Genomic DNA, 24,801 nt, shown 5'->3' on the forward strand with positions numbered 1-24,801 from the left:
GTACACAAGCATTGGTAAAGCCATAAGGCCACATCCGTAACACCTACTGGCTATACCAATAACTGCCATGCTTGCACATTTGTGTACATGTATGCATAGCAGCCTTCTTGTGAATGTTTTGTTTTAGTTTTAGAAAAATCATTACAAGATGGCTGCTGCACATATGTAAACCGGTGCACTCGCCATCTTGTAAAGGTTTTTCTTCCAGTTTAAAAAAAATACTTAAAAGCAGCCCCTGGACAAACACAGAGGCCTTATTTTAATTGGTTTTTATGGTTCTCCCTGTGAAAATAAAGTCCAGGGAGAAGCACATAAACTATTCACAAACTAGTTCTTTATGGTCCTAGTTTTGCCATGGAGATCCATACAAAACTACATCAACAATGTGAAATGCCAGAAATCTCCCAGTTTCTCAGGTTTGCATATCACGAAATGTGTGCAGTTTCTACAGTCTAATTTCACTAAGCAAGCAGATTGAAAAAAAAACATAGATTTCACCCATTTCACAGTTTTGTTAAATTATTTCAGCCACTCCTGGTCACTGCTTATTTTCTATGTACGCTATCCGTGAAAAGAGATTTGCCTGACATTTGTTTCCGAATAGCCCTTAAGAGTGGAGTTTGTAAAGATTCTCTTCTGAAATGGAACATGAAGGTAGTTTGTAGCCCAAAAGGGTTCTGCGATTGTTAGGGTGTGCATTCAATCATCCTAAGGTGGGATCAATGTTTTGTTTTCCTGCTGCTTCTCTCAGTCTGTAGGAGACACCTTTATTCATATTGACTAATACGAGCGGACCCATTCTATCACCTGGCCCAACAAGTACCCTTGCTAAACACTGATGACACTGTTCAGTGCCTATGAGGCTAACTGTTTTAGACTATATATACATCACCCCTAACCCTATCTATCAGGTCAGAGAAGCACCGGCGTACACAACTGCAACCTTGGTGTGCGGAAGCACTGTTTCGGGTGCATTTTTATAAAACAGTGTGCTCTCCTCTCAGCTTACTTCAATCTCAGCAGAGAGGAGAAGCATTTAATTATCTTCCCACATTTATTTGATGTCATATAACAAAAATAATACTCTGTGCAGGAGCAAACACTATAGATCCACCAGGAGGTGCAGTGGATTAGTAGTGTGCATTAGCATTAGACTCCTTCCTGCAATGTAAAAATGCCACTGCATTAAGAACACAAAGGCCCTCATTATGACCTTGGAGGTAAATACCGAATACTGCCGCACTGACTGCCACCAGTATACCGCTGCGGAGGCAGATATCCGTCTGCCACATTATGACACATACATACAAAACCGACAGAAAACAGCCACAACCACAAATCAACCAGACCCACTGAACGTGATAAACTGTCGGGACTACCACCCATAGCGTTACGCCACCAATACTGCACCCTCCAAATAATGACCCACAAATCACCACAGTGGACATTCAATGACGGTAAACCATTGGCGGTGAACATCGCCGCGGCTGATATGGCCACATAAATACAAAACAATACAACATTGGCCAAAAGAAAAAAAACACACCTGACACAAACACACACACCCCACACACCCACCAACAGCACTATAAAACACACACACACATTATCCACAATCCTTTGCAAACACGAAAGGACCGCAACAGCTAGCCACGCAAATCACAGAGACAACTTCACACACGATAACTACCCATTCATCCATCATGCACCACACACCCCACACCCCACCACCCTCTGCACAAAACACACACCACACAACACCCATGTCCCCACAAAGGTACCCCTGTTTCACTGATGAGGAGTTGCGGGTCATGGTTGAGGAAATAGTTAGGGTAGAGCCACAGTTGTTTGGCGCACAGATCCAGCAGATATCCATTGGCAGGAAGATGGAGCTATGGCGGAGGATCGTGGACAGGGTGAACGCCTTGTGACGGCATACACAAACAAGAGACAACATCAGGAGGAGGTGGAACGACCTACGGGGGAAGGTGCGGTCCATGACAGCAAGGCACCAGCTCGCTATCCAGAGGACTGGCAGTGGATCTCCATCTCCTTCCCCACAGCTGACAGCATGGGAGGAGAAAGTCTTGGAAATACTGCATCCTGAGGGACTCAATGGAGTTGCCGGAGGACTGGACACTGGTGAGCCAACATTTACTACCTATCACCCCCCCATACCTGCATGCCACCACCATCCCTCACCTAACACACATCACCCCACTCCATCCCACAGCGCACCACTACAATTAACAAACCTGAATGCCAAGCCCTGCATGCCATACCCACTGCATGCACATCCCTTTTATCCCTGCATGTACATCCACCACCAGTGCATGCACAGCATGGAGAACTAACAATCCCACAATCCATCACCATACAAAACCAAAGGTGGCAGGACAACAGCAGTAATATAGGGGAAGCTAGGAATGCAGAATTTGTTGCAGACATGTGTCATAATACACCACTTACATCCCCACAGGTGCCCCAGCTAATCTCAGCAGCGAGGATGTGCCACGGCTACCCAGTCCCCCACCAGAAGATGCCCCCAGTGATGACAGCAACTCCAGAGTTCTGGATCTGGATGAACTCCCTGGCCCATCAAGGACCACTGGTCAGTCGGCTACCCCAGCCCACACCCAGTCCACCACAGAGCCTCCCCCCTCAGTATCCAATACCACAGCAGCCACCCAATGTCCCCAGGACACATCAATCAGCAGTGTGCCCACCTGTACAGGGACCCCAGTCCACACCTGACAGGCAAGTCAATGAGGGTCCTGGAGTCAGTGGCAGTCGGTACACCGTTCAGGGGACACAGGCACCGGAGGCCAGGGATGGTCGGAGGACAGCTGTGCGCCAGGGGGAGGACAGGCCTAGGGAACAGACTGCCCAGGAGGCACTCCCTAATGTCCTGGGGGCTTATCAACAATCCCAGGACAAGATGTGTCAGGTGATAAATATCATGCAGGAGAACCAATGGCTGCAGGAGGAACACCACCAGGAGATCAAGAAAGAATTGCAGGTCCTGAACACCACCATGTTCTCCATTGCAGGGGTGCTGGATGATATGGCCAACATCATGAGGGACTACACATCACACCAGCAGGCCCCTTCCACTAGCCAGTCTACTGATCAGCCATCCACATCTACTGCAGCTAGTGGACAGACGCCCTGTCACAGGACCGACAGTGTGTGAACCACGCCGCAAACAGTCGCCTGCGTCCCAGACAGACACCAGAGACACTTGCCAAGACAAAGACCACCACCGGGACATGAGGCCCTCCTGAATGTCACCCTTGTGTTCCATTGTGTTACCTGGTCCACTTTGAACTGCCATTGCTACTCCTTCCTATGGCCCCTTGGACACTGGACCTGTGCTACAAACAGACTGGCCCACTACACTGGACTATTCCCACCCATCACCCCACTCTATTGCACTCCCCATTGTATACCAATTTTCAATAAACACCCTTGGACACAACTTGAGTAATAGTGCTTTATCTACAGGTAATGTACAATGTAGTGAACTGTAATGAACTGCATGATCCTGTGTAAATGTCCAGTAACATGTCGATCCATCCAACAAATGTGTCTCAGCAGTCTGTAAACATCACAGCAGTTGGAACAACACCAACCTCTGCAATAAGGGAAGGCACAGATGACAGTCAGGTGGGATGCAAAGGGAATGACTTGCATGATGCTGCAGTCACACAACACAACACTAAAATGTAGAATTGTTTAGTTCAACAGTCTTACCAGAATGTCATTGGAAGTACTGCAGGATCAAATGTGACCTGTTGTCCACATCCTCCTCTTCACTGTCCTCAGTGTCCACTGCTGCCACAGCTGCATTGTCACCCCCCTCCTCCTGCAGATAGGGTACATGCCCTCTGAGGGCCAAATTGTGCAACATGCAGCACACAACAATGATTCTGCAGACCTTCTCAGGAAAGTAACATAGGGATCCACTTGTCAGATTGAGGCACCTGAACCTAGCCTTCAGGAGCCCAAAGGTCCTTTCTACAATCCTCCTGGTATGCCCCTGAGCATCACTGTACCTATTTTCAGCCCCTGTTCTCGGATTTCTAAACAGGGGTCGGGAGCCATGACAGGTTTGGGTAGCCGGAATCACCGGGAAGAAGTAAGGGACACACATTAGCACTGCACAATGGCATGAGCTATGACTCCTGAAGGCATACACTGACATACATTGGGTGAGGACTCAGGCTCACCTATTAGCCACACTCTGTGCCTCTGTACTTGTGCCATCAGCTGTGGAACACTTTAATCCTCAGGACAAAGGCATCATGCTCCGACCCTGGATACTTGGCAGTGACGTGGGAGATGTACTGGTCAGCAAGGCACACCATCTGGACATTGAGTGAGTGGAAACTCTTCCGATTCCTGTACACTTGTTCATTGGCCCTGGGGGGGACTAAGGCAATATGGGTCCCGTTGATGGCCCCAATAACATGTGGTATATGTCCCACTGCATAGAATCCAGCCTTCACAGTGGGTAAATCATCAACCTGGGGGAATGCAATGTAGCTGCACATGTGTTTGAGCAAGGCTGCCAAGAACCTTGCAAGCACAATAGAGAACATTGGCTGTGACATACCTGCAGCCAAGTCCACTGTCACCTCGAAAGGGCCAGCTGCCAGGAAATGGAGCACTGAGAGTACCTGCACAAGAGGGGGATTGCTGTGGTGCTACGGATGGCAGGTATCAGATCAGGCTCCAATTGTTCACACAGCTCTGTGATTTTGGCCCCGTACAGACGATAGGTGAGTAAGATGTGCCAGTCCTCCAGTGTAGCTAAGTCCACAAGGGGTCTGTACATGGGTGTTTGCCTCCTCCTATTTCATCGCCTGGGCAGTATGGACCACAGTGGCATACCATTAGGAAAGTACCACAGCAGGTAGGAGCCAAACACTGAGAGCTACACACCAAATGGGACTAGCTAAGCTCTGTCTGAGATGTGAACCACCTACCTAGCTATCTAATACATGCTTTCCACCCTATTAACCCGAGCTGGACCACGCAGCAATGTCTGAACTGGCATATTGGGGCATCCACTGACTAGTACCCTGCACCCAAATCCCATGCCAGGCAACAGAGTTGGTTGACAAACACACTGTACTCACCCCCTTGTGGCTGCTGTGATGCCCTCAAGTGCCCATCCAGCTCTGGGTAGGCCACCGCCAGCATTCAGGCCATCGGGGGGTCAAGTTCCGATGGGCACCCCTTCCTCGTTGGGAGGCCATCTCCAGCTGGGCCTCCGCGGTCTTCCGGGCCCAGCATCCCAACCAGAGGCCAAGGAGCAGCATCCAGAACAGAGGCCAAGGAGCAGCACCCAGAACAGAGGCCATGGAGCAGCATCCCGAACCAGAGGCCAAGGAGCAGCATCCCGAACCAGAGGCCAAGGAGCAGCATCCCGAACCAGAGGCCAAGGAGCAGCATCCCGAACCAGAGGCCAAGGAGCAGCATCCCGAACCAGAGGCCAAGGAGCAGCATCCCGAACCAGAGGCCAAAGAGCAGCATCCAGAACCAGAGGCCATGGAGCAGCATCCAGAACCAACCAGAGGCCATGGAGCAGCATCCAGGACCAGAGGCCATGGAGCAGCATCCAGGACCAGAGGCCGTGGAGTAGCATCCAGAACCAGAGGCCGTGGAGGAGCATCCAGAACCAGAGGCCGTGGAGCAGCATCCAGAACCAGAGGCCGTGGAGCAGCATCCAGAACCAGAGGCCGTGGAGCAACATCCAGAATCAGAGGCCAAGGAGCACCATCAATGACCAGTGGGCAGGCAGCCCCCTCCAGAACTAGTGGGCAGGCAGCCCCCTCCAGAACTAGTGGGCAGGCAGCCCCCTCCAGAACTAGTGGGCAGGCAGCCCCCTCCAGAACTAGTGGGCAGGCAGCCCCCTCCAGAACTAGTGGGCAGGCAGCCCCCTCCAGAACTAGTGGGCAGGCAGCCCCCTCCAGAACCAATGGGTAGGCAGCCCCCTCCAGAACCAATGGGTAGGCAGCCCCCTCCAGAACCAATGGGTAGGCAGCCCCCTCCAGAACCAATGGGTAGGCAGCCCCCTCCAGAACCAATGGGTAGGCAGCCCCCTCCAGAACCAATGGGTAGGCAGCCCCCTCCAGAACCAATGGGTAGGCAGCCCCCTCCAGAACCAATGGGCAGGCAGTCCCCTCCAGAACCAGTGGGCAGAAAGAAGCCTCCAGAACCAGTGGGCAGGAAGAAGCCTCCAGAACCAGTGGGCAGGAGGTGCCCTCCCAATGGGTGCCCCCCCACAATCACCCTGCCCCCTGAGGTGCCTGCCCATTTCCAACATGATACCCCAGAACAGTGGAGTCCCGTTGTTGTCAGGAGTCAGGTTGGGGCTTGGACACTGCCTTGTGGGCATTTGGGACTTTGGACTGGCCTTTGGGCCTGCATGTATTTATTTCTGCAGTTGTGCATGTTTTTGCATTTTACATATTCATACAACAGGAATACAGTGGTTGGAACTGTGTATGTGTCCTGGGTTTCTTTACTCCGGGGTTCTGTTACTGTTATTTTCCTGTGCATCTGGTTCTGGGTGTGTGGTGTGTGTATGGTGAGTGGTGTGTGTGTGTGTGTATGTCACTTTGTCCCCCCTCTCCTGTGTGCTAGGCGGCTGTACTCACCGTCGTCGTCGGCATTGGTGCTCCAGGATGGCCATGGCATGGTACAGCATCGGGAAGACTTGCAGTTTAGGTTCCATGGTGGCCGCTGACTCCTGAGTGTCCCTGGAGGTGAGTGTCTCCTTTTATATGATGTGTTTCTGCCAGGCTTTTGATGTCATTGCTACCGCCTTGGAAATCCTGGTGGTGTGCTATGTCATAATAGGGTGGGCAAATCCTTGTCTTCCGCCTGCCTGTAGGTGGCAACTGCCGTGTTCAGTGTTCGTACCACGCTGGTGGTTGGTGTGGTACATTGCCTGTCTATGGGAGGGCTCACCGCCATGGTCATTATTTGTCGATCATTACCGCCAGCCTGTTGGGGGTGATACCGCCACATTAACCCTGGTGGACAGAGGACCGCCAGGCTCATAATGACCACCAAAGTTCTTAATGCAATGCTTTGCTATTTCATGCTCTAGTGATTTGCAGTAAAAGTTACAATAAGCTAAGCATAATTACAAAATGCTCAATGTATCCACTTATTATTGTACGTTTGCACGGCAGAGGTTTGCATCTACTTTAGTAGACTAAAGTCTCTAAGCGCTGCAAAACCTTGGTCTGTGTTCAACGGTGAGAAATTGCTTGATTAATGTATACATCTATATTCACATGAAGATCACAGTGGACACATTCTCAATATTGTTCTAGAACTAGTACTTACTTCATGATCCCAAGAGGATCTAAGATTTCTTCTTCTTCTTCCTCCTCCTCTTCTTCTTCCATTTTCTCTTTTGCTATTTCCTTTAGTCTTGTAATTGGCTCTGGAATGGTATCTGAAGGTGGTTCCTCACTAAAAAAGTCCAACGATTCACTTTCAGTGATTTCTTGCTGCCTTTCACTTGTGATCTGTGTCCTGAAATCAGCAGCACTGGTAGGCTGGGTTCCTGAAATAAATACATAGACTTTAAAGCATCTCAAAGCAACCATTTATAGTTTGTGTCAATAACCTAACAGTTGGGATAAAGTCCTGTAAACGTGCACACTTGATGTAACATTAACTATCATTACATAAGGAATGTGAATTATCAAACCAATTGTCAGTACTTTTCTTTAATTGCAAGGAGATCTTTTTCACATAAAATGCATTGGATGTTTCTAACTTTACTGGTTCTTTTTATCTGTGGCATAGTTAAAGATTTATTCATAAATTCTTAAAAGTATGGCTTTTACTATTAAGCTATACCAAATGTGTTTTAATATATGGATTGGTTTGCTTCATTATTAGTAGCTCTAGGCCTTCTGCAAGTGAAGCCCTTTGCCATCTTATCCACAGTGGTGATACCTGATTCCTTAGTTGGCCTCGTTAAAATAATGATTTAATGCAACAAGCATGTGCTATTGTGATTGTGTATTGGCTGAGGTTATTAGGCACGAATAGCATGAAGGAAATTATGTTCTGATATTAGATACTATATGTCATGCTAATAATATGCTATGTTATTATTATATGTCATGCTCATAATATGTTATGTTATGAAGACTATAAAGCGCATATCCGCCCCTGAAACAGGGCTTCCCAGAGCTCTCCTACTACCATGGTGAAGTACCAAAGAACCAACACAGAAAAGACCTATGCTGCAAACATTCAGGTCTTCAGCTGCTTTCTAAAACAAAGATAGTTCTGAATAGTACACAGATGTAAAGGCAAGTTACACCATAAGCAGTGACCTCCCTCCATAACTCTTTTGGTACACAGTATAACAGCCAAATTCCGGTCAGCAGAGATCCCTAGAATGTATGTACAGCTACTCCAGGGATGCAAAGCTAGGTGCCCCCTGCTTGGTCACAATCTGATGAGCTACGCACGAGGCTTTAAAGTGAATATGTTTCCCTATCAGAAACCACTGAAGTTTACAAAGCAGCTAAGAGACAGAGCAACATTTAGGGGAATTTTGCAAACAAATCAGCACAGGTGTTTTTAATCATTTTGTGGTAGGCGTTGATGGCTCTCATATAGTTTTTTTGGCTAAAGCGTGACACGTTTTCCTCCATGTGCGTTCAAGCACTTTACAGCACTTTTTTTCAGCAATCATTTTTTCATTAACCAAGAAGCCGAAGGTCTCTTTTAAACCAAGAAGCCGAAGGTCTCTTTTTTCGCTGGCCCGAACATACAGGTATAAAGGCATCCAAAGCTGAAGTTAACCAAACCTTCGTCTTCAGCACAGCTGGGGTCCAAAAGATGCCCCACAGCATGCATGTGATCTGTGTCCAGCTGTATCCGGTCCCATGGCTTCCAAGTCATCTGTATGATTGTTCTTCTTCAGTCTGCTCAAAGTGCAAGTTAAGGTCGCCTATAATTAGGGCTCCTGGTTTTAAGAGATGTATTTTTAACGTTTTTGTCTATATTTATCCATGTTTATTTTTTGGCCATCATATTGGAATTTAGACATATTTATTTTGTGTTTTGTGAATAAATGGAGTCATAAAATGGTATATTTCACGGTTAACTCTTAGACAAGCACTCATATGTGGATGCCTGTCACGTTTTAGCAAATTTAGCATCCACATATAACCAAACACTAGACCCACTGATGCATACTAGTGTTATACACTTATACGTTAACATATGCCTGTATTTAAGGAATAATGATCCTGTTTTGTAACTCCCCATTCTGCCTATCTGCTCAGCTTTTGCCTGGAAATCATGAAAGACAGCATGAAGAGTCTTTCACAAAGAGCACATTTTTCAGTATTTTTCCGTTTTAAAAATAAATACAGATAGGAAACTTTGTTTCTGTCTGTATTTATCTATAAAAAATCAGTAAAAATTGAAAATTGGGAGTCTTACCCATAATTTTCAAACTGGCCAATTTCAAAACAAAAGGAAAATGTTTCACTGTGCGCAGGGGTCTATAAATCAAGAGGCCCGAGAAGGTCGTTTTTTTTTCAGTTGAACCTGAAACAGCGCCCTATCGCAATCCTTTACATTACAAGGGACAAGACTACAGACAAATGAACTACTATAAATCATTGCAATGCCACCCCTCTACCATGAGATCAGTCACGTGATGCAATAGCCAGAAGGAAGAGCTAATACGGAGTCAGCATGGGTCGACTGGCTGAGCCAAGTTTCCGTAAGGAACAAAACATCCAGTGACTGTTCCATGATAAAGTCCAAAACGTAAGCACGAGGGTTCACCAGCGAATGGCAATTAATGCTAAACATCTTAATGCTGGAGGCATTATATCCTAACCCCGACCCCCACCCCAGAGGCGGGTCTGGCATGCGTTATAGAAAAACACCAGTGTTTACAAACAGCACCCATCTCCCCAAAGAATAAGTACGTTCACTGCACAGCCCAGTGCGGCACAACTGAGAGGAAGAGTAAACAACAACTCTGCCTATTCAAAGGTTCAGGGTTTCTGGCCTCTGTTGCCGTCCAGATGCAGACGGGCTTGCCTTTGGTGTGCCTTCGGCGCGTCCAGGTAACAGTCCCTTTTTATAGTTAGTAGGGCTAGTTCTTAGGGCACTCAAGTTCAGACATAAAGCGGCCCAACAGACCACTAACTTCCCAGTAACACGGCCTTGTCAAAATGGCGATAGGAAGCGTGCTCCTTACAAGGAAAAGTCACAGTCCAACCCAACCACACCTTCCCCAGCCCCCAACAGACAGATTCAAAGGAAGTTAAAAGCACTCAACGATACAATGTTGCAATGAATAAAACAAAGGCTAAAATAATTCTGTAAAAAGGATCACCAGCAGTAGTATGGGACAGTTATTTGCTGATAACAGGAATATTACATCTAAGGTCTATTATACTTCAACGGGACACCGTGCAGCAGAAGAGTGGTGTTGGTCAGTGTTTATATTTACGCCCATTTTGAAAACACTGAACGACTTGCACTGAAAGGCCAGTGTGGGAGTCTGTAAGCAGTGCTGGTGTTCACAGGCCCGACTAATGTGCCGACCTTTGGGAACTGCCACTGATGTATACTAATTAACACCATCATCTAGATATAAAGCCAACGCATCTCTTACAATTACCTCTAAACCACAGCGAAACGTCAATAGTGCTTTTGTGTACCTAGCTTATTGAACAATAATAGGGGCTGAAGGAGGGGGCAATGCCCCTGCCCATGTCCCAGCCGAGATGTCTTTAAAATGTCCCATTTGCCATTAATTACTCAATTTCTTCACTGGGGATCAGGGACCAATGTCCACGGTAAAACTACTTTTAAACATTACCTGTCTTAGTCGCACCTATGTCTAATGTACTTAAAAATGCATCAGTTTGCACAAGAGAGCCACCTTCTAGTTCGAGCTTCGGCTCTTGGTGTAATCTGATACTAACTTCAAACTGAGAAAAAAATAGCAAATACTGCAGTGTCAAAGAGCTGTAAGTACCAGTATGAACCGCTAATCCCCCATGCAGCTACAGGTCTCCAACAAGCATTCTTTGAAGGTGACTGGAGACTGGATGTTTCACCACTTTCTGGAAATGGTTACGCAGCATCTTCCTATGGGTCTAGGTATATTTTTCTGTTGTGTATCACCTATGTGGTGGGATCCCTGGTACTGGTGACTTCCTGAAAATGGCAACTCAGCTAGTCATTGCTGATCCTTCTCAAATGTTTCTTCTTGAGGAGCATGTTTATGCTCAAACCATAGACAGTGCACCATCCTGTCCTCTTAGACATCCTTTTTATCAAGCAGCTCTCAATAGGTTTCTTATTTTGAGGGACAGCAGTCAGCAGAACTGTGCCGTCTCACTTACTGCTCTTCTTAGGGTGTCTTGTAGGTCATTTATAGGGTTTCAAGACCATTGCCAAGGCGGTCAGGCCCTCCTCTTCTAAAATTCCCTTCACCACTATCTGTATCACTTTGAAAAGTTCATCTGCTTTACATGTAGATGGAACCCATAACACTTGACTTCAGAAACTTCTTTGGGCATTCCCTGGGATTCTTATATTTGCTTCAAGGTTGACAATGTTACTCACAACATTAAAGACAGATGTTGAGATGTTAAGCTATTCCAGCAACTGGAGTCTCTGCTCCCTTTCCATCAGTGCGTCTTTGACCCTAGCAACTCTACTAGACATCTTCTCCATCGCTGCTTTAATTTTATTTTAAATGTCATCCATATGGTCATGCCAGTCCATCTGCACGGTCCCCAACAGATCCTGTTTCGTCACTGGTCTTGGGATGTCGCCCCACCGTATTCTTCTGATACTCTGCATCCTGGTGAACCTTTTACTTTCCTTGCTATCCCAAAACTTACCTCTCTTGACTGTAATACTGAGGGTATGAAACTTAATTTTCATGAATTTATTAAGATATGTTATATCATTCTTTTGTAGTCTTAAGACCTAACATGTTGTAATGTAGATTTCCTGACATGTTGTACCAACAGCAAACGCATACTTAAAAAGAGAATAGTGACAGATTGTTTGCACAGCTATGGCCAGCTTAAAGGAAATACTTAAAGTAAGGAAATAATGCACAAAAAAAAATGTCTGACTTTTTTATAGCTCCTCTAATGGAAATGTTTTGATTATGAATGGCTTTCCTTAGAAGGCACAGAAAGGCTGCAGAAAACTAAAAATTATTTGATTTGAAGTACTGCATGTCTAAGTAATAGTTCACCATGGGAGGATACTTTTTGATGGGTGGGGGTCCAACCGCATAATGAGTCCGCCTTTCTGGTTGGCTCACTCTGGTCAACTCCCCTTTCTCATTCGCCATGGTGACTGCCAGGGTTTGCACCAGTCTCAATATTCTGAGGGGAGTTGAAACATATGCACACACGGGCAGTGGATATAAAATGTATATGAGCAACATAATAATGTTAAACAATAAGGGTGGGCGAGGAACCCTCCCCAAACAGTGGTCAGCTACACATACGGTAACGTTCTCTGGTGAAGCAGAAAGGATGCATCAAAACAGAGTTATGAAGGCGGAGTTCCCCTCTCTAGGTTGTGCACTTTATCCAGTGGTACAGCCAAAGGGAGATAATTCATAAGATTGCTAAAAGCTTATCTGTTGAGATTCTCTGGATCTTAGAACTTCTAACCACCTGGTTAGCATCACTCCTTTTGATTCCCGTCTCTGCCTTTTGTGGTGCATTAGCGGAACAGCTCAAACAGAAACACTTACAAGAGAACTGCTTTCCATAAAATTCATATTTCAGGACTCGATTCATTGGTGACTTCTTTTACCCACACTGCATTGTGCATCCTAACTTGTATGAGATATTAACATAATACTAATATTTACATAATATTAATAGTACCATAACATTAATATTGGAAACAGAAAATGTTCAGGGACCCCATTTAATGACCCCAATAAACCACTCAGAGATCCTTAATTCTAGACAACCACAGCAGTTATTCTCTTTTGTTCATTTTTTCTTCAGCACCTTCTGTGTGGTTAACCTACTGTTGAATCCTTGTTCTCATGCCACATTTTTGGACACTCAAAAACTCTTGAGTACTAAAGCGCACATGTACAAAAAACCTCACATGTGAATGCAAATCCAGGACCACAAGTCACGTATTAAAGATCTTTACACATTTCACCACTAGCAGAGGACAATTAAGGATGTGTAAAATACACAGGAGCTCAGATTGTGAACAGCCACAGAAATCAATGCACATCCGCAGATCCCAAACTGACTGTTAACTGCGGGACAGCAAACATGGAAGAAAACATCTGGGAGCAGGTGGGATAGGTCCATAGGATCAGCTGATTGGCTTATTTTGTAACAGCAGGCGTTGACAAGTTTCAAGCGGCAACTATGAAAACATTTCTCAAATGGACTGGTCAACTAAATATTTTCCGTATCATTGGTTTATCTCTGATCTCTTGTAACCATTTAGACTATGCAGGATGCAGAAATGGATTTGTCTACCATACTAAGTATGCTCTCAGCATTGTACTGCATTGTTTCATAAATCCAAGTAAAATAAACCAAATTTATTACACACATTCACAAATTTGATTTAGGAAAATGTGAGTTCCCAATGGGAATGCCATGCGAGGTGGTACTATGAAATTCCCAACTTTGCAGATATTCACACAAAGAACTTTGACAAATCGATTGCACCTCTATCATTATGTAATGGGTGTGATAAATGCCGTAGACACCCCCGTATTTCAATGGAGTACAGATTAATGTTTTTGATCATCTGCAAACAAGCATTGAATGTGAAACAAAATAAATGGTTATTTGCACATTTATGGTAAATAAGTTGTAACATTTGCTGGAGTGCTGCTGGCCCTTTTGAAAGTAGAAAAGAAGTTTAAAACTTCGTACAACAAAATATAAGTGCGCATGGCACTCTTTTTTGTGACTCCCTCTCTCCTTCTCCGTCGTCTGTCTCTCCTGCAAAAGCAAGCAGGGGTGTCTTTAGGGGGGTCTTTGGGGGTGTTACACCACCCTAATGCATGTGTTTTCTGGCAAAGAGTTGAGTAAAGGTGCTTTCAGTCTGCATGGTGAGGTGTATGTCGGATTTCACCTGGGATGTTTCGCATGCACACACCGAGTAAAAAACACACACTTTCATTGCTGTTTTGAAAGCCCTAAAAATGTTGATCACTTTCAGTGCTTCAAATGGAAATACAGACGTGCTGGTACTCACTCTTGAGAGTACCTGTTTGCTCTTGAGAAGTGCCTGTGCCCTCCCATTAAATGTATTGCAGCAGTGCTGATTAAGTGCAGGTACTCTTTCTTCCAAATTAAAGGAGTGCAGGTACTCAGTACCGGTCAGTACTTGCCCATTTAAAGCACTGGCTATTTTACAAAACATTGTATCTCTCTCACCGATCCGCATTCCGCCCCCTTTGCACTGTCTCTTAAGCCCCTCTCATGTGCCCTGCTTGTTTTATATGTTCTCGTCACTTCCACGGGGATCCTGTGGGGTTCTCTTCCGGTTCGGGCCTTCCGATTACCCAAACCTCATTGCATTTCAGAGCTCACAATAGAACAATACGTGAATACCGTGAACACCGCCTTAGGAAAGTATGACCTTCGGACTGGTGTAGGAAATGCCATTGTTCCTTTGGAAGGTGCTTCACAAACACGTGGAAAATTAAGTAAAATGATCTGTGCTTGTTTGAATCATCTGCACTGCCCTAGGGTTTAATGAATTGCAAAACAGCCTCGTTACCTATTCAAACAACCTTCACACGAGACATCAAATCTATGTTGATCAGCTTGAACGTAACATATGGAAAAAAGGAAACTGTGTAAAACAATGCAAGCGTTTGTGTAATCCGCACCGTGGCAAAATAGACTTAACGGCGGTGACATAATAAATATTGAAATAAAGAAAAAACACTAGTGGCACGTGGCAAGAATGATCTGCGAGAAGATAAAGCTAGATTTTAACACTCAAAAGAATTTGAGCATTTGGGAAAAAAGTGTAATTCTGAAGTATTTTCACATAAAACAACATGTCAGTTACTTAACTGTAATCTTCATTGGAATACAATGGATTGTGCAATCCCTGTATAAAAATCAGTCTCTAATTTCTTTATAATAGACGTGTGACACACCCAGTTACTTATTATAAAGAAATAGCTCAGAACTCAAACGTAATAACTTGTTATAGTTGAGTTCTGATGTCACAGTGCCAGCTGCCAAAGCCAGCAACTAAGAGGAAGGGCAGGGCAGGTCATAGAGCATAATTAAATCAGTTGTTTAAAGAAGGAAAACAAAACATTGCTTTTCCTTCTTCTTCTGTTTATTCCCCATGCAGGAACAAGTAGAAAAGTGATGTTCATGGCAGCCTTTATTTTTTTCCACTCATTGGGTAATTATAGAAAAGTTCGATTTTTTTTTAACTGAGTTGTATAAAACTGGTACAATGAGGTTTTGCAACAAATATGTAACATCTTTTTTGATGTGTTTAATGTTGCACTCAATATTCTATTCTCATTCTTCATGTTTTTAAGCACCACAAATTTAAGTGGTTTGTGGAAAAGGTGATGGTGTGACCATATTTTATAAGGGATGCAGTATCCCCTGTTGTACATGATTAGGTTATTGTAATTCACCTAAGGCTTCCATAACCTGAAGGTGGAACTCCACCTTGTTCCTCTATATCAGTGGATCTTAACCTTTCGACTTCTGTGGACCCCCACGTAATCGCTACTGGCAGCCAGGGATCCTCGCTGAATCGTTACTGGAATCTGGGCACCCCCAGTAATTCTGGGAGCTTGGGTGCTAAACCTAAGCATTTTAAATGCTTTGAACCACAGAACAAGGCACACAATATACAAAAAGAAACATTCATCAAACAAATACACAAATTATCACATATTTTACTTAAGTCACAGACAAATATAAAAAAAATCTAAATTTTAATAGGAAGGTTTGAGCTTTTCTAAATTCAATTGCGGCTACTCATCATTCATACTATATTCAGTTTGATTCAATTGCACTGCTCCATGAATCAATCTGAGGATAAGAACTTGTAGTGTCCAATTTCAGATTGCGCCACATTCACAGAGCATTTTAAAGAGTTCAATTGTAAATTTTACTTTCTCATTGATATACATATCTGTTAATATTATGTAATTTTCCAAGCAGTAACAGACCCCTGAGTAGGCTTCGCAGACCCCAGCAATAAAGCACTGCTCTATATGGTCATGGAATGCCGAGGTGACTAGCAATACCCTCATCATGTATGGCAGGTTGCACTTTATCCCAGATATAAAAAATATTGACTTCCTCGTCCCAGTCCTAAGATCCCACTTTGTCATGGCTTGGATCTCCTAGGTTGGACACACTCAATTGTGAGAGCTGGGATGAGGACGTCCAATGAGATGGCAATGTCATCAGTATCAGACCACAAACTGGGACACATAACTGAACAATACGTGACAATAACCAGGTGCTTTGGCTACAAAAGACCAGAAAAGTGAATATTTCCCAAGACTGACACTACTTTCACAAGTCAAATGTAGATAGCCCATGCCTTGTTGGCAATAACATATTATAACAATTACACTGGAAAGACAATTGGTGTGTACAGAACTATTCATAATTATATTATTTCTTAAATGTTTATAGTTTCCTAGCATATATCTTGGGACAGATGCAGCTCATTATGCTCTTCACGCCTGCTGATCTATCTTCACTTTGACTCCATCTCCTATCCTCTGCTTGCCTTTGAAGAACAAATGAAGAAACGACTCGGAAGACACTAGCTTATGAAGGGATCAGAGATGGGACAAGTTTATTTCATAATGCCTGTTACACCATATAGTTGCTATGCTTTTTATTTTTACAAAGTAATAATCACAGTAAAATTTTCATTTGTCAGCTCAAAACATCTCAATCCAAGAAAGAGCTGAATTGTCATTAACAGGGCTACGGAAAACCTTTCAGTACTTCAACTGATCAACCCTGACTGAATATCTCAGGTGACCATGCACCTTCCACCTTAGCCAGAACAACCCCCCTGGCCAGCACTGCAGTTTCCTTTTGGACAATCCATCCTTAATTACCGTGCCTCATGTCAGTGGAGCGGGGTACAGGCCTTGATTTTGAAGAATCATTGGGCCCTTTGCTATTTGTTCTTAATATCTTTTAGAATTGGCCCCTTGGGTGCACTATTTTCTGTTGTACAAGTTGGTTAGAGGAACTTTTGGTGCCACTGGAAATGGCCATTTCAAGACCATGAAAGGCTGACATACCCTCTCTGACATCTGGGTTGCAGGAAGAAACAGACAAAAGTATTTTGCACCAATTGGCTAAGCATTCATGTGCTGCCATTCCACATATGAATGTACCCAACAATGACGAGGACTCAGTAACTTTCCCAACAAAAAAGTTTCGTGAAAACTGTAAAGAAATGCCTCTTGCATGATCACTCCCAAAGTTTTGGAATGATGCTGCTAGTTTTTCGACTCTGAAGGTGCACTGAGGGCTGCTAACGAGACCTCAGGGCCAGTGCTCCAACCATTAAAAAGTGTATGTCAAATTAGTTCACCCACAACCACCATAATTTAACTTATTTATAAGTTCATAGTGTACGGTACGAGGGATATTCAGGGACTTTAAGTTGAAGTGTCCCTCGTAGATTGCAGCACTTATTGTGCCACCACAGTTGTAACAAAGTAAAGTATAACTCCCAGCCTGCCGTTGCTAGCTGGTAGAGAAGTTTTCAAACTGCTAACCTGACTTTGGCAAAGTCCAGACCATCTTTGTAAAAATATATGTCACCCCTTAAGAAGGCCTATTGAGTCCTAAGGCAGGACGCAGTATATTAAAATATAGAACATGTTCTCACTGTAAAAACCCTAGATTGTCATTTTTGTTGTAGAAAGGCTAGTAGCCCCATTGGCGAGTACAGGGTGAAATGCTGACAATACAGCTGTGCTAACTTCTGAATGGGACTAATACAGTTGGTATTTTAGGGTAGCAAATTCATTGTTACATTAAACCCTACTCTGATGCTAAAGCCAAAATTAATGGAACTTTTAAGTAAATAGCATCTTAAGAAAAGTGCCACTCTGTTACCCAAAGTTTTCCAGTGACCGTGGGCCAGGGAGTAGCCCCAGGAAGACCCAAGTCACAGGATCAGCATCCTCATCATTCTACAGCTTCTTCAGCATCCTGTATCTCTTGCATCTGGAACACCAAATGGATGAAAATGGCTGTTCGCCCATAGAACCTGGAACTGGCATGGAGACTGCTTTGAGAGCAAGTTAACTATTTTGCCAAGCCTCATTTGCCTCTGTGACTCATTCCCAGCTGGAGTTGGTCAAACAAGTCAGGCAGGAGAAGCAGACCACAACTTTATTAAAGTTTTCAAAAGTAACCAATAACCACAGTAGCTGTCAATGCTAGTTTGCAATTTGAGTGAACATCAGTGATTTACAATGTGCTTAATAATTTACATTTCTGGAACCTTCTGGTGGATTTTTTTCATTTTGGTGTCTCAAACATTCAGAAAAATAAGGTTTATTTTTATCAATTGGTGTAATTTTTTTTCTTATTTAACTGTTTTGGTATGTTGAAATGCTTTGCACTTGTCCTTTGTTAAAGCCTCACTGCTTGAAGACGCAGCTACCCAGGCGTGAGGTAAGATTTCACAAACAAGCCTATCTGAACCCAAGACTGATTTGAGAGTTTATTACACAGTGAGTTGCACAACGACATCACATAATGAACCGCATCCGTTAAGAAAATGTGAAAAAACACACATGCACCTGAAAAACCAAAAAGGCCTGTGGCCAACACCAGACCCATTGGCTTTAGTAATGATTACTCAACTTTTCAGAAATGATTATGTCCATTCAGAAGGGTAGCCTTTCTAGTCAGCTTAACAAGTTAATGGTTGGGACCCTACCCCCTACGCAAGATGTATAAAACTACTTTTTACATCTCCAACCGTGCCTGCATACAATGCGACATTTTGTTAATTCGTTTTGTCCCTCTATGTTATTCCAATAAATAATTTTTCCATTCATTATTGAATTAATTGGTTTATTATGCACTCTGGTTAGTGTATTTTGTATTTAGCTCAGCATGATATTTTAGCTCACATGGAAGGTGACTTTAACTCAATACAATGTAATTGGTTTTTTTACATAAAATGCCTGACTTTACGTTATGTGTTTTTTTAACTCTTTGAATTGTCTTGTTTCTGTAATTTCATTTTCCCGTCTCTCCTTCACTTCTTCAGGGAAGCTAAAATATTAGTTTAAAAGTAGTTGCTTTCTACTGCTGATGTTCATATAATTCGAAAGCAAATTGCTTCCAGTCTGAAACTGATGTTTGGTCTATTGAAAACAAGTGAGGGTTTTACCCAAGGACAATCACGATAATTAAAAGCTGCTCAGTTTTGTTAACTCTAACAAGTGTTTGGAACCATGAGCATCCATAAAAAAAAATTCAGGGTGCGGGTGTCGTCCTGGCCTGTTTTTGGTTGGGGGGCTGCGACCATATTAGTGCAGGCGGTGTAACACTATGGCAGACGCAGTGTTACGCTGCACTGTGAGCCCGCACACGAAGCTGTACCTAAATCCAGGGGGGGGAGGGAGCACCTCCCTTTTACTCACCCTCCCACACATCCCCACACCCCCATGGATACCCATATTTGGAACTGTCCTACCCAAACATGTCTCTGCTTTAACAACAGTTCCAGAAATCCAAAACTGTAATACTGAAATGGATAATAGTTTATTACTTTTCAATAGAATTTACACTCTTCAATTTAGACAATCTTTTTCGAGTTACCTAGAAATTCCAGAAACTCCGCACTTGTAGCAAGGCTCTCCTCCTTTGAGATAAACCTCATGATCTCATCGAAGATTGATCTTCGTTCCCGGATATCAGTCTCTCCAACAAACAACACCTTGCGGGGTACTGCGGGAAGAGGTGTCTGTGGATAACGCAGAGCCAGTTTCTGGTAAAATTCCTCAATTTCGCTGTACTTCTTAGACACCTGGACCAAGAAAGATTGTAAATTAAATGTTCAACAGATGTGTTAAAATAAGAAGAAAGCATTGCACACGTTTGTTATTAGACCAATATTTTGAACATATGGTGTTCACTGCAGACACATATCAGGCTGGAAGTTTTCCTATATGAAGCACTTCCCTTTATTCCTACATCTGGGTGAGGTCTGAGGGGATCTTCACCCAATCGAGATAGCAGAGTAGTGCAATGGAGATTCAAAGAAGTCTATGGTAGGAACATTTGTAATTTCTGTTCTCTGAAAGAAACAATTTAAGTCTGCATTGAAAGACAGCTAGATAATGACTGGCAAACTGCACGTTCTCAGAAGATGTCCATGACAAGCAGATGAGTTTAAATGCACACAGCAGGTTCTTTTAAAACATCAATTTAGACACAAGAAATGTTACTGAAAACACCTGATGAAGACTATGCAAAGCGAGACTATTCAGACAGAGACAGGCAAATTTCAGTAGGGAGCGAGGGGCACTGAAACAATGACACCTGCCAATAACTTACCCTTGAAGGCTGCTCTAGGTTGGGAAGGCTTGTGAAGCAGATCTGACAAATCATGGTCTATCTGTTTACCCCTATTGATGAAATGGTAAGCTCAATGGGACTAGAGGCCTCCTCGCCATGTTTAGCACTGCTTAATGTCTGTGTTAGCTACTTGGTCACTTTTATCTGTAGCTACAAGCAGTAGTAGTTCAAGAACGCAGCTGGTATTAAGATCTTTCTAAGAACCAAACCAGCTAATCCAGACAAAACTATCACACTTTGGGACCCTCCTCTCACACTAAATACCTGTTCCACTACCACTGATTCCTGGATACATGATAACCTTCTAAATGGCCAATAAGATGAAGGCGATGAGCTATGGGGATAAATAGTTCTGCATCCCTGATTTTTTGGCCCATCTATGTCAGCACTGAGGAGTCAGCGAACCATACTTGGCAATGGGTTGCGATTTTCGCATCTAACAGGCAATGTTTCTAAGACCGGATATTTCCAACAGTGCGTTTTAAGACGTTACGCCCTCTTGTCTGGAATCGAAGTGCAGTGTTGATGCCGAGGGTTTTATTCTGAGTCACCTGGTCGACTGTATTGGTCTATACCCAATGCTTCCACCACATCAGGGGACTGGATAAAGAAAGCTGCAGCATGCCTTAATACCAACCGCAACCGTCAACTACGGATCACCAATGTTCTAACGCACCTTCACATCCCATAAAGCACCTGAACTTTTCTTTGTGGGCACTAGTGAGCTTTGCATCTCCGGTTTTGGATATTAAGTTACGACATACATCTAGGACAACCTGGACATTTATAAAATCATGCACAAGTGGTCAGGTATTTGGAGTGCAGAGACATGCAGTGGAACTCCATGCCACCAGCTTCAGTACTTCCATCAACAACGTCATGATATGTGGTTCTGCAGATAGCTGAAGCACTTTTTGTTTGGCTTCTCCTCGTTTCTTAATATTTGACAGTGATAAGAAACTGCCTTGGTATGAGACAATAAATAATTATAACATATATCTGAAAAATATTAGTCCATCTGAACTCTGGAAATGTCCACCAAAAGTCACAACTACGTCTATCTGCAAAAGAAACTAAATTTTTTCTAAATCCTTATTTGTCTGAATTCTGATTATTCTCTCCCTATTATATAGTTTCCATACGACTACTGGATGCGGTCTCTGCCTGTACATGCTAGGATGAAAGAGAGAGAGTTTTCAACAGGGCAGAGCCAGGGGGTCAAACAATCCACACATACTGGAAAATGTGGTAGCGATCAGGACATGGCACACTTTTTTAATTTTAATGTGTATATACATTTGAACCTAAGATAAACTATGAAATCATTCCTCTTTCTATCACATTAGGAACTAGTTCCTTAAGAGACCTGGTCACTGCTCATTTACAAGAACTAAGTGCATCTCGCATTGTCATCCAATAATGAATTGGACCCAAAGATGGAATCTGAGGTACCTAGGTTGGTGTGTAATGCCTGGTCATTAGCAAATGTCAATTTAATCAACAATGCTGTGTACATGGAGAACAGGTAGGTGGCTCACACAAAAATGCTTTACCCAGAGCCCACAGTTAGATTTCAAGCACTGTCCTAAAAAGCTGGAAGATGCAGGTACTCCAAACAGCTGAAGAACCTGAGTACTTTGCTTTGCTGTTGTTGGTTATCACCACCTAATATCAACAAAGCATGATTTCATTGCCAGGTTATGTGCTTAAAATCCAGAATGCTGTTGTGAAGAGGCCTCTCATTTGCAGAAAACAAAGGTTAACGGTAAGCAGAAGACGCAAAAAAGCCTCCCAAATATATTTCGAGGACTTCACTGTGTCTGGGAAAGAAATGGAACATGAAACAAGGGGTCTTTTGTGGCTATCCACAACACCAGGCACGTCTTCTCACACTGCCCATCTTCCAAAAGAGGTACAGAGTGTGACAGTGGATCGCTGTCATGACAGGCCCTGTGTAGTTGCAGATTTGAGCTTTCTGCAGAAGGTACTTTACTCTCTATGCAATGTCCACTTTTAAATGTCAATTTTTCTCCCTTAGTATGTTTAGAATGCATAAAGAGCTGGGAAAGGAGAGTGAGAGACTCGCTGGAAAAATTGGTGTGTAGATTATATATTAATTAAATGATGCCTGAGGTTATTTGAGGCTGTTCTGTGTTGAGGACACGGTCTCCATTTCGGACCTGCAAAATACCCTCTCCACTGAAATAACAAAATAGAAGCTAGGCAGCAGGGGTCAGGGGAGGTCTGCTGAGCAGAAGATTCCCGCCATGCTCTTTCTTACGGAGGTGGCCCTCTCAACCCTGTGGATTGTATGCTCAGTATGCACACGGGAACCATAACCCTACCTCATGCCCCAGCCCTCACTTTAATGGAATGCCATAGTGTTATAATGCGGCTGAGGGAGGGCGTACTGAAGGCTGTGGGTGGGCTTCCCAAGGGGTATAATTTACTATGAAAGTCAGGGAAGGCTTTTGTGGTCATAGGCTCTTATCCGGAGAAGGAAGAATATTGTCCACACTCCCTTATGGTACCAGGCATTGACTGCCTTAGGTTCCTCATGTGCTCTGTGAGGAAGAGCTGCAAATAGTATGATTGCTTACTTGTTCTAGTATTCGCTATTGTGTGCTGTTTAATGGTGTTGGGGGTCAGACATTTGAGGGAAACTCTCTTAGCAGTCAGGTGTTCAGTGCCCACAAAAGGGGGGTGGAGTGGGGGTTGTCCAGTGTAGGCATCTATTGCGCGGGAAGTCTGCGTCAGTTGTTGACAGCAATGAAACAAAGGAAGCCAACTGAGCACTGGAGAATCAAGCCAATATTGCTTACATTGAAAGCACATTTGATAGGGTGCCAGGCAGAATGGAGGCCATCACTCAGGAAGACCTACAAACGTTAATGGTGCTAAATTGAATGAGCTAAGACAGTGGTGTAGACATGCGAGAACATCTCTCGGAGAAGATATTCACAAGGGTGAAGGTACAAGAAGACTCTCTGGGTATGGGAAAAAGGCAGCCAAGGCAGAGAGAGTTTCAGGGGGCTGTGGCCACGGCCTGTGACAACCCAGTCTTTGCAGGGTCCCACAGGCAGGCAAAGCCTAGTATGGAAGAAGGAAGCTCATGCCTTGAGAACATCACTGAGATCAAATAAGAGGAAGACCTGGAGATTGGCAGAGATTATGCAGAGACTGCTGGAAGCCTTTAGCCTGGTGCTGTGGTTTGAACAGGCTGGTGTGGAACCATATCACTGCTCCCCCCAGCTTTCCTGAAACTGGAAGGAGTTGCAATGGAACTGTGAGCCCCCATAACTCGGGACTGCAAGCCTTCCATACTATTACGCCCAGGATTGGGGAGTACACAGAGATCAGTCCTGACAGAGGGCCTGATTTAGAACTTGGTGAACGGGTTACTCCATCACAAAGGTGATGGATGTCCCGTCTGCCGAAATCTAAATACCATTATATCCTATGGCATTTATACTTCAGTGAACGGGGCATCAGTGGATGTGACGGAGTAACCCATTGTTAAATTCTAAATCATGCCCAGAATCCAATCTTGCTCACCTAGATAGATTCCCTCCTCAGCCTACGTGCTCCCCACCCGATCTTATCAAGCCCACAAGCAAGAGGGGCGGCCCAGAAGAGTTGTTCCTTAGATACCTCATCTGGGACTTCAGGACTACTCTACCCTATTGAATCACCTGAGTTGCCAACAGAACCAGCATTTGGACTGTAGGCACAGAAACCCAAATGTACTGTGCCCAAATATGAAACTCCTGGAGGTGAGGGGTTTGTAAAGAAGCAGAGAGCAGGTGGTAATGTTGTATTCCATCCTTGGGCTACCTGGGGAACAGTGGCCCCATGGCTCCAGGCAAGGAGCCCAGAAATCTCGTAAGCATCACCGTACCACCAGGAGGAGATGGAGGACCAATTCTTCTGCTTTGTCCTGCAGTAGTTCTGGGGATAGGGGCTACCATTGAAAAAAGGGTTCCATTACCCCCAACCTCTCACAGCAGTTCATGAAGGCCCAAAACGTCCTGGAACAGAGAAAATTGGGATAGCAGAGGAAGCTGGTAAAGGAGGAGATTCTGCATCTCCCCATGGCTCATCTGACTCAGAACTGTGGGCTCACAGAGGTGTTTTCAAGGCATGTCGAGGG

General features: G+C 44.2%; 1 protein-coding gene across 2 annotated transcripts in view; it reads right to left on the reverse strand.

The window, feature by feature from the left end:
* The window catches only part of HS1BP3 (HCLS1 binding protein 3), a 273,807-nt gene that overhangs the window by 135,495 nt on the left and 113,511 nt on the right, over positions 1-24,801 (reverse strand). For both annotated transcript variants that reach the window (XM_069235999.1, XM_069236000.1), the window contains exons 3-4: positions 19,893-20,100; positions 7,363-7,585 (exon numbers count right to left, since the gene is read on the reverse strand). In XM_069235999.1, coding sequence (XP_069092100.1) covers positions 7,363-7,585; positions 19,893-20,100 — 431 coding nt within the window. The remainder of the gene's footprint in view (positions 1-7,362; positions 7,586-19,892; positions 20,101-24,801) is intronic.

Source organism: Pleurodeles waltl, chromosome 5 (assembly GCF_031143425.1).
Source record: "Pleurodeles waltl isolate 20211129_DDA chromosome 5, aPleWal1.hap1.20221129, whole genome shotgun sequence".
Classification (NCBI taxonomy): Eukaryota; Metazoa; Chordata; class Amphibia; order Caudata; family Salamandridae; genus Pleurodeles; species Pleurodeles waltl.